This window comes from Diaphorina citri, unplaced genomic scaffold (genome assembly GCF_000475195.1).
Source record: "Diaphorina citri unplaced genomic scaffold, Diaci psyllid genome assembly version 1.1 scaffold587, whole genome shotgun sequence".
NCBI classification, from domain to species: domain Eukaryota; kingdom Metazoa; phylum Arthropoda; class Insecta; order Hemiptera; family Psyllidae; genus Diaphorina; species Diaphorina citri.
Genome location: NW_007378021.1, coordinates 62329 through 78342, shown reverse-complemented (window position 1 = coordinate 78342; position 16014 = coordinate 62329). Strand labels below are relative to the sequence as shown.

The 16014-nt window shown below is 36.8% G+C and overlaps 1 protein-coding gene across 1 annotated transcript; it reads left to right on the top strand.

Moving 5' to 3' along the window:
- The first annotated feature begins 713 nt into the window (after positions 1 to 713).
- LOC103510343 (glutaredoxin-like protein C5orf63 homolog) lies at positions 714 to 1425 on the top strand. Its single transcript, XM_008474995.3, has 2 exons — positions 714 to 845; positions 984 to 1425. The coding sequence occupies exons 1-2, from the start codon at positions 759 to 761 to the stop codon at positions 1200 to 1202; spliced, it is 306 nt and encodes a 101-aa protein (XP_008473217.2). The 5' UTR covers positions 714 to 758; the 3' UTR covers positions 1203 to 1425.
- The last annotated feature ends 14589 nt before the right edge of the window (positions 1426 to 16014 follow it).

Here is a 16014-nt window from a genome sequence, read left to right as displayed (position 1 = left end):
ACTCGTCGAAAATGGGTTCTACTTACTTTCAGGGTCGCTCATTTCTTCTAGGGTCTTGCTGGCATTTCTACGGTAGGGATTTAAGGAATCAAGAAAGGGTATTCTTGAATGAGACCCTTCAATTATGATTAGGAAAAACAAGGCTCAAGCACTCAAGCACATTGTTACATTGTCTCCTATACCAAAGTACGAGATAAAAGTTCCACACAAAGGTAATTGCAGGTTTAGGCTAACCACAGTTGTGCTACCTATTGGAACGCTTTGGTAAAGTGCTTATACTGTTTATTCCACAAGCAAATATTTAACCCAGATCTTCTTTAAATCTTGCGGAAGATAAAAGACCCAAGTGGTAATGTTGCTGTTCAGTGGCGCAGGTTACGAGATGATTTCGTTTTGTTGCGTTTTCATGTTCTGATTCACAGCTTCATGGTGGGTCAGGATATCCTTTCCTTTTTTAGCTATTTAAAAAAAAAAAAAATAATAATAATAATCGGGATTTAATTTTTGAAATGGTTCTTTCATAGTTCCATCTCCGTTTTAGATGGAATGGTCGTCAGTTGTGTCATTTCATACCCACCAATTGTGCAAGTGCACTATATCCCACATCTGATAAGCGAGAAGAAATAAAATGGTTCCCCAATAGGTGCTGGGCCAAAAGAAAAACACCAGACAGTAAACAGCAGTTGAATCATTAGGATGGTTTGTTATTGAAAGCTCACCAGAAAGGGATAGTCGTTTACAACACACCAGAATCAACAATGTCCGTCCTTCTTGAAAAACTTCCTGTGAAATCAACCTTCATCACTTCACAGCGCAAACCAATGTTGAATCTATTCACTAAGGATTTGAAAGCTCACCAGAAAGGGATAGTCGTTTACAACACACCAGAATCAACAATGTCCGTCCTTCTTGAAAAACTTCCTGTGAAATCAAACTTCATCACTTCACAGCGGAAACCAATGTTGAATCTATTCACTAAGGACCCATGTCCACTGTGTGATGAATTGAAACTTGAGCTTACTCCTTATTTGGACAGGGTTCATTTGGAGGAAGTTTACTTAACTCCAGAATCTTATTGGTACAAACTGTACCGTTATGAAATACCGGTACTGTTTCTAGGTGGTAGATTTGTGTGCCGAAATAGATTTAATGCTCAGGTGTTTGAGACGTTGTTGAAGAATATCGAAAAGGAATTGCAATAAAGTCAAATTTGCTGTTTTAAAAACACATGTACCTAGATATTTGCAAGTTTTGACAATAAGGTGATTAGCTATGTTTTCTTTGAATAAGCGATAAATAACAGCAAATATCATTGGTATCAATGGTTCAAAGAACCATGTTTCGTCTTAGCCGTATCTAGGATTCATCTCCATGTGCTTTGAACAAATAAAACAATACTGATGTGTCATTGTTACATAACTCATTTCTGTTGAGTCCAGTCTACTTTATTTTCTGTGTTCCTCATTTATTAGATCTTAATGAGTAACGAGTGCATCTTCCAGTGTCAGGAGGTAACCATGTTCAATGAAGCTCCAAGGATGAAGACAATCACCCAAATCACCAAGATTGAACATAAAACATCCTAAGGACTTGGAATAAATTCGATCGTAAAACAAACATAATAAAAGACACCATTAGTGGTTCTAAAAATGGTCAGCGAGTTTTATATCAACACTTATCAACCTGTTGCTCGAGAAACCTGTAGGTTGGACATTACATTATTTGAAAGCTTCAATGGGCGTACCTTTTGTAACCTATGTATGTATCTACAATGGTGATCGCCTTTCTGAATTTTGTAATAATTATTATGTGATGACGAAAATAATTAAATGTAATTGTCTAAATTAGGGTTTGAGGGAACTATCCAACCTACCTGTACAAATTGTACATACGTAGGTATCTATTTATTTCTAGAAACCATGTATAGCCTAACCGTTTTAAATACATTGTTACCTCATAGAAATCAAAACTGGCTCGGCAACAACTCATTATGCCCTTTTGTTTACGTACCACTGAATTCGATGTTCTCTGCCAGCTACCATCTTGCTGGTCTGATATTTTTCACATGTCAGAAACTCATATTAGAATCTTTATGGTATTTGCCTTGCATCATTTCGTGAAATGCAGTTTTGCACGGAGTTGCACATAATAAATCGAGGTACGATACCCCACATTAAGCTACATAGAAGTCCGACTAATAGCGGGTAATAAACCAAGAAGGAAAATTACATACCTCACTACTGGAAACTCGTAAAGGTCAGACAAGTCTGTTAACATGGGAATAATAAAGTCATTAATAGAGGTTTAGGTTTAGACTGCTCTGAGATTCTGAAACTATTGGTTCTTTTTTATGAGTTGGTAAGTCATCATCGAATGAACCGAGAAACTTCTCTACTTTGTAGTGTGAACTCATTTCGAAATCGTCATGGAAGTGGCTTCATCATGCCCGCTGCCTTGTAGGCAGACGCACAACCAACCAAGCTAGCCTGGCCCTAGATCAGGTGAATCCATGGCAAAACTACGGAGCAAATTTCTTCAAAGGCGCTGATCACGGACAGGGCCTGAGGAAACAAGTTATACAATACTCAGTACTCACCTAAAGGAGGTAAGTTACCTTTCATGGTTCATCTAAAAACAAATATGTGAGATGGTGGAGCATGACTTTGGCTGACATTATGAAGGAATCTGCTTCCATGGACGAGTAGACATCACACATGGTTTGGTGCGAGGAATCTCCTGGGATAGAGCCCTGAAGGGATCGAAAAATTGGAGCAGTAGTGACCATTTGTAAAGGACGTGATTTTAGTAGTATAACACTCTATCCTTAGTCCGTTAAAAGTCAACCCTCACACTACCAGACAATCGAAGTCAATCGACATGGATTGGAAGTTGAAAACCACCCTAGAGTAAGTAAGACTAAAGTCAAAGGATTTTGGTGGTCAAATTTCCAAGTAAGGATTTTGGTGGATGTGGACGTGTTTTTATCTTTTTTATTCAAAGTCGATCAATGCCAATCCACCAAAGTATGGACGCTGCTCAGACAATGAAGTTTGAAGTCCCATATATCTATTGAATCACAATCTCGTAAAGTTCAAGACATTGACCCACAGAAGCTCGGTCATGCAGAACGGTAGAACATGAGGGCTCCCCAAACCAGGGGCTGCCCCGCTAATGGACATTCCATGTCCCACCCCCTTCATGACGATATCCCCTATTAGGAAATGTCGCCCTACTCGGCGGAGATGAAGTTGATAAAGCCATCAATATTTTTTGTACACTTACGTGCAAAAAACTCGGGAGAGATTTACTTTGGAAATTTTTTTCAATATTAACAATATTTCCATTTACTTTGGAACTTCCACACTATCAACATTTTTTCCATTAAAAATAGAGCTAATTAAGAAACTAAAGACAGTAGGTAAGTAGGTATATCCTAGTTATCTATGAGGGCAGCACAACTCTATTGTATTAAGAGCTAGATCGCGGTTAGATAATTATGTACCTGTCCGGGCCGAACTTTTTCCTGGACAGATAATGTTCGCTCTCGAAAAGAATGGCTTTCTCAAAGTCTGTCTTCCTTCTCTCTTCGCTTTCGGTGATTTTTTTAAAGAGGTTTGACAGAGGGGACTGTAACTGCTATGGTCTTATCGTCCCGAAATCGAAGAGAGAAGGAAGACAGGATAGGAGAAAGCCAGCCTTTCCGAGAACGAGCATTATCCCATCAGGATAAAATCCGCCCCGGGCGAGAATCGAACCCGCGGCCTAGCGCTTACAAGGCAGACGCACTACCAACTAAGCTAACTAGGCTGGCTCCTCAGCAGTTATAGTTCCTTCTATCAAACCTTTTAAAATTGGCTCAAATTTTTTGCACTCGACTGTATTTAAAATCATGTTTGCCCATATGAACGGCATTATCGGTTATGAATTTGATAGGTGATACATAAATTATTTGCAATAAACCGATACGATATTGGCTAGTTATGAATAATCAATTTCTAGGTCGAACATGTATGTCACCTTTGTCCTTCATCGGGAGATGATTGCAAAGAAATTGCTTGCTATTTTCTACTTCATCATCTTCTTGTTTTACTTCATTTTGTTCTTCTCCTCTTTCTTCTTCTTCTCTTTTTTCTTCTTCTTTTTCTTCTCCTCCTTCTTCTTCTTTTTCTTCTCCTTCTTCTTCTTCTTCTCCCTCCTCTTTCTTCTTCTTCTTTTTTTTTCTTCTTCTCCTTTTTCTTCGCCTTTTCCCGTGTACAGACGGGGCCGGGTCAGACCTATATTATGTACATATGGATGAATTATATTAGATTGTGATTAGTACCCTCTGTCGTGTAATTCATCTGTGGAGCGTCCTCGAATTTATCCTCTCCGGGGTTAAGTTAACCCCGCGGTTAAACCTTACCGGTTGTCTGGAATTTCAACCAGTTCTGTGATTGTCTTCAATACGAAATACGTTCCCGATTAAGCCCTGAATGATATCTTCTGTGATTGTCTTTAATACGATTAGGCCCTGAATAATACGGAATTCTCCACGTTGATTGTTGTTAGGACAGAGATTACTCTCATGTGAATTATGTGAACTCAATCAGGTGGTTCATCCTTGGATCATTGAGCCATAGGAAATGGGTAAATTGACGATGAATCTTGCTAAATTGAAGTTGGTTACCTATTTTGTCATTCCAAAAATATCTACCTTTCTTTATGATCTTAATACATAATTATGTTTGTAATCAAGCGCGCCGGGAGGCGCGCGAACGTCAAGAGTTCGCAGCACCGCCCGGCCAAAGTTACCCCGAGGAGAAGACGACCATTGTCCTTGCTATTTTGGTAAAAGCAAAATGTCCTTCTGTGGCTACTCAACCGAAAAAAAACAACTAAAACCAAAAGAAGAAGAAGAAAAATATATTAAAATACTATTTTAGAACTTTTTTTTTTCACATGGTTTTGTTTGGAATGAATCCCATCAACCATTTGGAACTACCCTTGGCTCGGAAAGATTTAATTGTCCACACGTAACACACGTTCAATAATTTAATGGTGAATCCGCCCAAAGATATAGGTATGTACCTACCTGCAGAATATTTAATTAGGGGAAGTCAGGGCAGAATGGAACGTTTAAGTGCTCTTAAGGTGTGTCCAAAGATACCGGCCGTCGATCGACGAGGTGAATCGAGGCAGTGTGGACGGTTCAGTCGACATCGATCGACGGTCGGTCGACTATGTGTAGAGATACCTTTAGGACTGTATAAATACAAAAAATTGAGATTTTCAAAACACAATGTCATCAAAAAGCTCCGTTTGACTCTTTTGGTTGAAGATTGAAGAGCTGCTAAAATGTTGTAAAAAGGTACTCGAGTTCAGAAAAGGTAAGATCATTAATCCCAGATCATTAAGCCCTGTTTCCCCCTAAAAATATATTATAAGAGGGCCCCACATTCATTCCTGTACACATTACGGCTATGAGGGCCTCTCATTCATTTCTTAAACAAATTGAAGGCATCAGTAAAACCAGGTGTCCGTGAATAATTCTAATTAACCACTTTGTAATTAAATTCGAATTTTGAGATGAGATGCGTTGTAGGAATGACCGTATAGTCTACTTAAGGTGATGGTTTTCATTCCAAGGGGTCAAATGGCGGTTTTAATGGGTGTCGATTATTGGTGCGGATGGTGGCCTGAACGCCAAATACCTAAATGTATGGAAAAAAAACATTAACAAATTACTGCATGGGATAGGTAATAGCTCATTGAACACATCATTCAAACATTACCTACGCATCATCTAAACATATGTACCTACATTGCTCATAAATCTCACAATACTAGTGAGTTTGCCTAAATAAACTGTAGGAGATGAACAATTGAACATATAAGTTCTGTAGGTCTTCAAGACTGTTTATTGCAGACATTATTGCCTACAATCCTACATTGAGGTTAGACCGTGATGCGATCGCAAAGAAGATTCCACCGAAATTTAGGTATTTCGGTGAATTCTCCTCGGCGGAGATGAAGTTGATAAAGCCATCAATATTTTTTGTACACTTACGTGCAAAAAACTCGGGAGAGATTTACTTTGGAAATTTTTTCAATATCAACAATGTTTCCATTTACTTTGGAACTTCCACACTATCAACATTTTTCCGATTAAAAATAGAGCTAATTAAGAAACTAAAGACACAACTCTATTGTATTAAGAGCTAGATCGCGGTTAGATTCCTGTCCGGGCCGAACTTTTTCCCGGAAAAGATAATGTTCGCTCTCGAAAAGAATGGCTTTCTCAAAGTCTGTCACTGTCTTCCTTCTCTCTTCGCTTTCGGGACGATGAAACCTCAGCAGTTACAGTTCCTTCTATCAAACCTTTTAAAATTGGCTCAAATTTTTTGCACTCGACTGTATTTAAAATCATGTTTGCCCATATGAACGGCATTATCGGTTATTAATTTGATAGCTGATACATAAATTATTTGCAATAAACTCCATACTTCATAAGAATCGCTGGCGAACTCGCATTTTAATTTTACACAAATTTTGTAACACAAGAACACAAGATTTCGGTTTAATGGTAGGGTGTAGGTCTTCAAGACTGTTTATTGCAGACATTATTGCCTACAATCCTACATTGAGGTTAGACCGTGATGCGATCGCAAAGAAGATTCCTCCGAAATTTAGGTATTTCGGTGAATTCTCCAAGTTATGAATAATCAATTTCTAGGTCGAACATGTATGTCACCTTTGTCCTTCATCGGGAGATGATTGCAAAGAAATTGCTTGCTATTTCTACTTCATCATCTTCTTGTTTTACTTCGTTTTGTTCTTCTCCTCTTTCTTCTTCTTCTTCTTCTTCTTCTTCTTCTTCTTCTTCTCTTTCTTCTTCTTCTCTTTCTTCTTCTTCTTCTCTTTCTTCTTCTTCTTTTTCTTCTCCTTTTTCTTCGCCTTTTCCCGTGTACAGACGGGGCCGGGTCAGACCTTTATTATGTACATAGTGAACTCAATCAGGTGGTTCATCCTTGGATCATTGAGCCATAGGAAATGGGTAAATTGACGATGAATCTTGCTAAATTGAAGTTGGTCACCTATTTTGTCATTCCAAAAATATCTACCTTTCTGTATGATCTTAATACATAATTATGTTTGTAATACTCTTATTACATCACCCTCTGTCGTGTAATTCATCTGTGGAGCGTCCTCGAATTTATCCTCTCCGGGGTTAAGTTAACCCCGCGGTTAAACCTTACCGGTTGGCTGGAATTTCAACCAGTTCTGTGATTGTCTTCAATACGAAATACGTGTCCGATTAAGCCCTGAATGATATCTTCTGTGATTGTCTTCAATACGATTAGGCCCTGAATAATACATATATTATTGTGGATTCATTACCTTTCTATTCAAAGTTACCCCGAGGAGAAGACGACCATTGTCCTTGCTATTTTGGTAAAAGCAAAATGTCCTTCTGTGGCTACTCAACCGAAAAAAAAAAACTACTAAAACCAAAAGAAGAAGAAAAATATATTAAAATACTATTTTGGAACAAATTACATACCTCACTACTGGAAACTCGTAAAGGTCAGACAAGTCTGTTAACATGGGAATAATAAAGTCATTAATAGAGGTTTAGGTTTAGACTGCTCTGAGATTCTGAAACTATTGGTTCTTTTTTATGAGTTGGTAAGTCATCATCGAATGAACCGAGAAACTTCTCTACTTTGTAGTGTGAACTCATTTCGAAATCGTCATGGAAGTGGCTTCATCATGCCCGCTGCCTTGTAGGCAGACGCACAACCAACCAAGCTAGCCTGGCCCTAGATCAGGTGAATCCATGGCAAAACTACGGAGCAAATTTCTTCAAAGGCGCTGATCACGGACAGGGCCTGAGGAAACAAGTTATACAATACTCAGTACTCACCTAAAGGAGGTAAGTTACCTTTCATGGTTCATCTAAAAACAAATATGTGAGATGGTGGAGCATGACTTTGGCTGACATTATGAAGGAATCTGCTTCCATGGACGAGTAGACATCACACATGGTTTGGTGCGAGGAATCTCCTGGGATAGAGCCCTGAAGGGATCGAAAAATTGGAGCAGTAGTGACCATTTGTAAAGGACGTGATTTTAGTAGTATAACACTCTATCCTTAGTCCGTTAAAAGTCAACCCTCACACTACCAGACAATCGAAGTCAATCGACATGGATTGGAAGTTGAAAACCACCCTAGAGTAAGTAAGACTAAAGTCAAAGGATTTTGGTGGTCAAATTTCCAAGTAAGGATTTTGGTGGATGTGGACGTGTTTTTATCTCCTATTTTTTTTTTAAAAAAAAAAAAAAAAAAAAGGTTTCTCCGCCAGCTTTTTAGTCAGCCTAGTTACCTTGGAGGGTAGCCCGCCTGCCTTGTAAGCGCTCGGTTGTTCGTTCGTTTCCGGGGCGAGCTTTATCTTCAACCCGTAAGATTCGCTCTTGGAACGGCTGGCTTTCTCCCATCCTGTTCTCCTTCTCTATTCAATTTTGGGACGATATGACCTCCGTTGTTACCTTTCCCTCTATCAAACCTCTTGAAAAAAACGCCCCTGAAGAGGTTGGTGTAAGTATACCTACCGTCTACCTTCCTAACCTACCGAGTTTTACTAATGTAGGTGACTGGGGTTTGTTCCTACATCAGACCTGTCTTACCGCTGAGATGATACCTATTCTTAGGCAAACATAATTATGTACCTTTGTTCATAATTACAATGTATTGTTGACAATGTGTGTCACCAGAACAAGTAAATTAAATACTATAGAGGAAATAAATAAATTTAATATGTTGATTCCCATAATCTCTTAGAAAATGTTGAACAAATCGACATAGAAACCTTTGACTTCCACTCGCGGCGAACTTTAACCCCCCTAGAGGTTCGGTATATAGGAACGGTTAGCTTTCTATTATCTTGTCCTCTCTCTGTCTTCGATTCAGGGACGATAGCAAGGGATGCCCTTCATGTACTTTAACCTATTACATGCTTTCTTTTATTATCTTACCTTCTTTCTATAGGTTCCCATCGATGTCGATTTCTTTCTAGTAACTGTGGACGTGTTTTATCCGATTTCAATCGACCATAGTGTGACGCCGAATCACATGGTGGTCTTGAGATGCTAGAGAGCTGCAGTATAGCGCCTAGCGTGACATTGCTGTTGGCACGAACGATCCTTTTCTTCTCATTTCCTCGTCAGCTCACTTCGACACAACTGGCTCTCAGACAGCAGTAATGTTTGCTCTGTACGTTTCAAACAGTCAAACCCATTAATTATACTTCCCTAGCATTCTAGATTCCACACCAGAAGATGATGGTCTTCGGAATGGCATTGAGGTTTCAATTTTCAATTACCTACTGGTATTCTGGTACACACATGGAAGCTAATGTTGGTTTTCTGCCTCGCAGTTTGCAGACTGACCCCCTAGCCTCTTGAGGACCTCCGGGACATGATGGGTTCTAAAGGTGTGTCCACACATAGTCGACCGGTCGGCGATCGACTATGTTTGAACACATCCTAACCAAAGGGAAATTAAAGGTTTCTTAGCCAGCCTAGTTAGCTGAGTTGGACCATCAAAGCCAAGAGCATGACCACGAAAACTTGCTGATCCAATAGATAAATCTGGCTACTTGGGCATAAAACACATCATTTTGGTAGGTACTACCCAAATTAAGCTATTAGTTTTGAATGAACCATGATCTCACTTAGACAAACTTGACGTCATAACCGTAACAAAGGTGGAAACACTATTAATCATTATTTTAAACCAAAGTTCTAGAAAAGTCATGGTTACAGCTTCAAAATCCACGAAAAAAATATTAATTAAAACCAAAACTGAACCTTGAAGTTTGGAAAAAAAACATTAACAAATTACTGCATGGGATAGGTAATAGCTCATTGAACACATCATTCAAACATTACCTACGCATCATCTAAATATATGTACATTGCCCACAAATCTCACAATACTAGTGAGTTTGCCTAAATAAACTGTAGGAGATGAACATATAAGTTACGTTTTGAATCTGCAAATATGACATAATATATGACATTGCCATAAGATGCAAATCAAAAATCAAAGGGACAAGGACCCTGATTGTTGTAGTTTCCCTCTGTAAAAGGACAATTTCAATCATATATTATTTAACAAGTTAATTTTGTTCAACAGAATTAAACGAAAACATCGAAGGAATGAAGATCGAATGCACCTTGAGTTTTGGGCTGAGGAATTTTAAACCTGCAACCTTCAACTTGATGTGCCAAACTCCAAACTATTATGAATCAAGTCATAATGATCCCCCATTAGCATTTCTAAACACTTTCATCTCTTCCTAGTCATGCTATATTATTGCTATATGACATTGCATGATTCTTCTCCATTTATCGTACGTTTTGAATCTGCAAATATGACATAATATATGACATTGCCATAAGATGCAAATCAAAAATCAAAGGGACAAGGACCCTGATTGTTATAGTTTCCCTCTCCAATTTAATCATATTTAACAAGTTAATTTCACCTAAATGTCTTACCTAGATGTTTTTGGTTTGTTCATTTCACCAAAATCCTTCGATTTTACTTTCTTACTATCCGGTTATACAGGCCTTGAATGTCCAAAACCTGCTCTCACGAGCCTTTTCCACCTCTTCTTCTTTTTCCTTCATGTACTTTAACCTATTACATGCTTTCTTTTATTATCTTACCTTCTTTCTATAGGTTCCCATCGATGTCGATTTCTTTCTAGTAGATAACTGTGGACGTGTTTTATCCGATTTCAATCGACCATAGTGTGACGCTGAATCACATGGTGGTCTTGAGATGCTAGAGAGCTGCAGTATAGCGCCCAGCGTGACATTGCTGTTGGCACGAACGATCCTTTTCTTCTCTATTTCCTCGTCAGCTCATTTCGACACAAATGGTTCTCAGACAGCAGTAATGTTTGCTCTGTACGTTTCAAACAGTCGAACCCATTAATTATACTTCCCTAGCATTCTAGATTCCACACCAGAAGATGATGGTCTTCGGAATGGCATTGAGGTTTCAATTTTCAATTACCTTCTGGGACACACATGGAAGATAATGTTGGTTTTCTGCCTCGCAGTTTGCAGACTGACCCCTTAGCCTCTTGAGGACCTCCGGGACATTATATTAGGTTTAAACGTTTAAAGGTGTATCCACACATAGTCGACCGGCCGGCGATCGACTATGTTTGAACACATCTTAACCAAAGGGAAATTAAAGGTTTCTTAGCCAGCCCAGTTAGCTGTGTGCCAAACTCCAAACTATTATGAATCAAGTCATAATGATCCCCCATTAGCATTTCTAAACACTTTCATCTCTTCCTAGTCATGCTACATTATTGCTATATGACATTGCATGATTCTTCTCCATTTATCGTAATAATCACATAAATTACATTGTTACTCTGCTCTTGAGAATACAAACATGTAATAAAGTGAACCATGCTATTATAAAACCATCTCGTATGCGTCAGTTTTGGCAATAGCTGCAAAAAGCAGTCGAGATATCACAAGTGTGGGGGCTCAGAGTTTACAAATTAGTAAATCAAACAGTAGATAGTTTTCATATTTGGTGTTTTGACCATGGGCTTTACACGATGACATCAGAAAAGTATTGGGTAAACCGTTTGTGAATCATCAGCATAATTAGTATAATATTGAAAAAATGAATCGATTTAGCCGTTGTCAATAAGTACACTCTGTAGTCTCTTAATTGAGGAATTCTGATTAATAATCTCAATTTAAAACTAAACGAAAACGAGATCCTCCTCCATAAATATGAATTACCTTCGTTTGCTAAATTTTACATTAGATCTAACTATTTTACCACAGTTGTATTGTTAAAGAAACATTTTATCAATTTCGCAAATTTCAACCGAATGAACATCAGAAAAGTCGTGATATTTTTGAGAAAACAATAATTCTCCAATTGTTTGTCAGCTATTGACAGTGATTATGATTTATTAGATTTCTGAAATCTGATTTGTGTTCAAAATGAAATTGGATTGTGAGTACCTCCTACTAGGCGCTTATCAAGATGGTCTAAATTTTTGTTCTTCAAGTTTATCTTGTACAAAATACTTATTACTTAATTGTTCAGTTCATTTTCTTTCATTACCTTGATAACAATACATACCTAGTACTTCATGCTAAATTTGAAATGTTTTTCTTGAAACATTTGGATTGCGAAGTTTAGTTTTACTACGAATTTGATGTGGAATACTATTGTAGATTACTATGTCATTTCTCTCAAAAATATGTTGAACGCGCTTTGATGAAGGATGAAGGTCACTAATGTTTATTTGACATAGGTACATATGTACGTATATGTACCTATATGGAATTAAAGGCGTCTCTCAATCTTGTTTATTTGGCAGCACTGGTTTTCTGGTTTATCCTCATTGGTAGATATCAAGTATTTGGTACCAGGTAACTGTTCTGAACTGCTAAGAAACAATTTAAGATAATGTAGGTAAGTATCGATATCTTAAATTGACTGAACTACATTCCATCAAGTTTTTTTTGTTTGTTTTCAAATTCCTCAATTTGAGGTGTTTTGACATTAATTTTTTTGGAATTAATCTTTCAGCACGCCAACAAAGTTGTGCAACTCTTTTTTTAATGATCGATTTGAAGATTTGATCTATCAACACAAATTAGGAAACCAACAAACCAAAACATAGGCATGTGTATCTAAAACATATCCATAGGCATCTGGAAAGATATCTAAAACAGTATTATTAGGCTCAGGTCAAAATAGACAGAACTTGACCTATACACTTGCACTTGTGTTTTGGTCTGTTGGTCTTAAAATTTTAGTGCACCACTTCATCAAACTTGTGGAACATATCTAAACAAGGATATACATGGGTTTCATGAATTTGTAAAGTTTTGCTCCAATTTTGAAATCCAAGAAATATAAAAAAAAACAACACATATAGTAAATAATATGGAATATTTATACGTGGAAGTACAACAGAACTAGATATGGTAGAACACAGTTACTAGAATGTATACAAGAAGTAAATTATTGTAAATTGGTGAATTGGCTGTCAATAGTTTGTTATGTTAATTATTATTATTAGCTAGTTATATACAGATCTCACGAAGGAGGACATGGTGTGCTTTAGATAGCTGTTCAGAATGTTTAGATACTTTAGTGGACAAATAAGGGACTCACCATCGATTTCATAAACTCCTACTTCTAATGTTACTTCATGATACACAAACATTAGTTGATAACTGTTACATATATTTGTCAGATTAGTGTAAAAAATAAAAGGTAATACTTTAGAAATGGTAACATAAACATCAATAATTTCTGAAACAATTAGGTACTGCAATTGATATGCATCTTGTTTTCTAGATCAGTAAACAAAGTAAGTTTATGGACCCTTGAGACTTGGCCAGTCTGGATGGCCATACAGCAAGGGATGCCTTGTTACAGTTCTCTCTCTCTCTCTCTCTCTCTCTCTCTCTCTCTCTCTCTCTCTCTCTCTCTCTCAAGAAGGAACCAAGTTCTCAAACTTGGAACAATCGTGACAGATTCCGTGAATTTTACCTCAAATATGTGACTTCAAGTTCGTTTGAAGTAAATGGCTACCGGGCTTCAGCATTCTCTGCTGGCACAGATCGAATATAAATTCACCCCATAACTACATAGATATAGGTAGGTAGGTACATACACATTACACAGATATAAATTACATAGGTACATGCTATAATCGTGAACCAGTTTGAGCAAGTGTGAAAAAAGTAATTAATTAAGTAATAGGTAGCAGCATATCTAATAAACTAGGCTATAGACTGTAAACACGTAGATATTTTTTTTTTATTTTTTGTCTCACTTACCTTAATTTTTGGTAATTTTATGCTGATTTCTTTCAGAACCAAGCAGCATTTTTTTGTTGCTTTTGTTGTAGTAGAGATCCTCGAGAGAATGATGAATTTGGCCCTGTTTGATTAAGCTTGATTGGTTGTTTTCAAAAATTTCAGATTGTTTAGTCCAAGAGATTAAAAACGGAGTTGAAAGTCTCATTGTGGACCAGGCCATTACCTGACCTACCCTGCAACAAACTGCAAAAAACTACACAGAAACTACATACAAAACATACATACAATCAGCCTCTCTGAAACAAACAAAACACAGCAGAACCAGTCTTATCTCTTAACCTTTAGGTTTCAGCCGAGCTAGGTCCAGATATTGACCTTGTTTGACAGATATCACTGCTGTCAGAGAGAAACATTTTGAAGACATAATCTCTGGAAGCTATAATGACAAAACTGTGAAGAAATCTCCAAGTCCGCTCGTGGTTTTAATCTTGATTCAGAGCTTTTCGACTCAACGAATTAGGTACCTATTTAATATTTAGAATTCTCTTACAGTGTTTGTGTGCAATCAAACCTATCATTAGAACAACTGACCATACTAATCATTTGCATATGTACCTAGTTACCTATACGTTATTTATAGTCTGGTATCCTGAATATTCTTGTACGAATGAGGTGTGAATGAATTGGGAAATTTTTGTAATAATTCAACATATTAAATAATAATTCAACTGCTGTAGCTGGAAAGTGTTGATATAGGTTAAAAGAAGGCGGACCACACATTTAAAATTGGTTAAAAATTAAAATGTCACGTATTATTTCCAATATTCTATCTGTGAATATTTGGAAATTCAATGGGTAGCTAACTATCAGAGAGTTGTTTCACAACAATTGCTACCAATTTTATAACTTTGACTTACATATGGATATTTACCTATCTACCTGTCATAATTATGGAGACTTTAACTTTATCTACTAATTAGGTAATAGTTATGCATTGGTCCTATTTAAACAATAAGGAAAAGAAATGGCCATTATTTTATAGTGCAAAAAATGTTCAAGTTAGATAAAATTACCTAACAAATTATTTATTGATAGGCTGACAGACCTACATCAGATCTATGTATACCAAAAAAATATGCACACTGAGTGTGCAATCAAACCTATCATTAGAACAACTGACCATACTAATCATTTGCATATGTACCTAGTTACCTATACGTTATTTATAGTCTGGGATCCTGAATATTCTTGTACGAATGAGGTGTGAATGAATTGGGAATTTTCTGTAATAATTCAACATATTAAATAATAATTCAACTGCTGTAGCTGGAAAGTGTTGATAGGTTAAAAGAAGGCGGACCACACATTTAAAATTGGTTAAAAATTAAAATGTCACGTGTTATTTCCAATATTCTATCTGTGAATATTTGGGAATTCAATGGGTAGCTAACTATCAGAGAGTTGTTTCACAACAATTGCTACCAATTTTATAAATTTGACTTACATATGGATATTTACCTATCTACCTATCATAATTATGGAGACTTTAACTTTATCTACTAATTGGGTAATAGTTATGCATTGGTCCTATTTAAACAATAAGGAAAAGAAATGGCCATTATTTTATAGTGCAAAAAATGTTCAAGTTAGATAAAATTACCTAACAAATTATTATTTTATTGATAGGCTGACAGACCTACATCAGATCTATGTATACCAAAAAAATATGCACACTGGTTAAATCTATTTAAACTCACTTTTAATTAGACTTTCTTTATCGTGGACACTCGTTGCTATGTTGAAAGTTGAAAGCCCAGAAGAGGTTAGGTAGTAGAACAGCCGCGGGAGACTTTTAAGCCATTTGAAAAACACAAAATAAGTGGGATTGATGATTTTTTCACTCATCGATTTATTTTTATGAATCACCAGATGTAATAAATTCAAGTAAATTTAATCCACATAGCGTACATAATTGAAGTAACTAGCTACTTTCTTACGTTGACCTGTTTTTTCACCTACGATTTTTTGAACATGTAAAAAAAAATCTTCGATATTAAAATATTGGACTTACCTATGTACGAGTACTTACATACCCACCTACATATATTCGATTTCGTAAACAAATGTAAAATATTACAGTTCTGCGATTGAAGA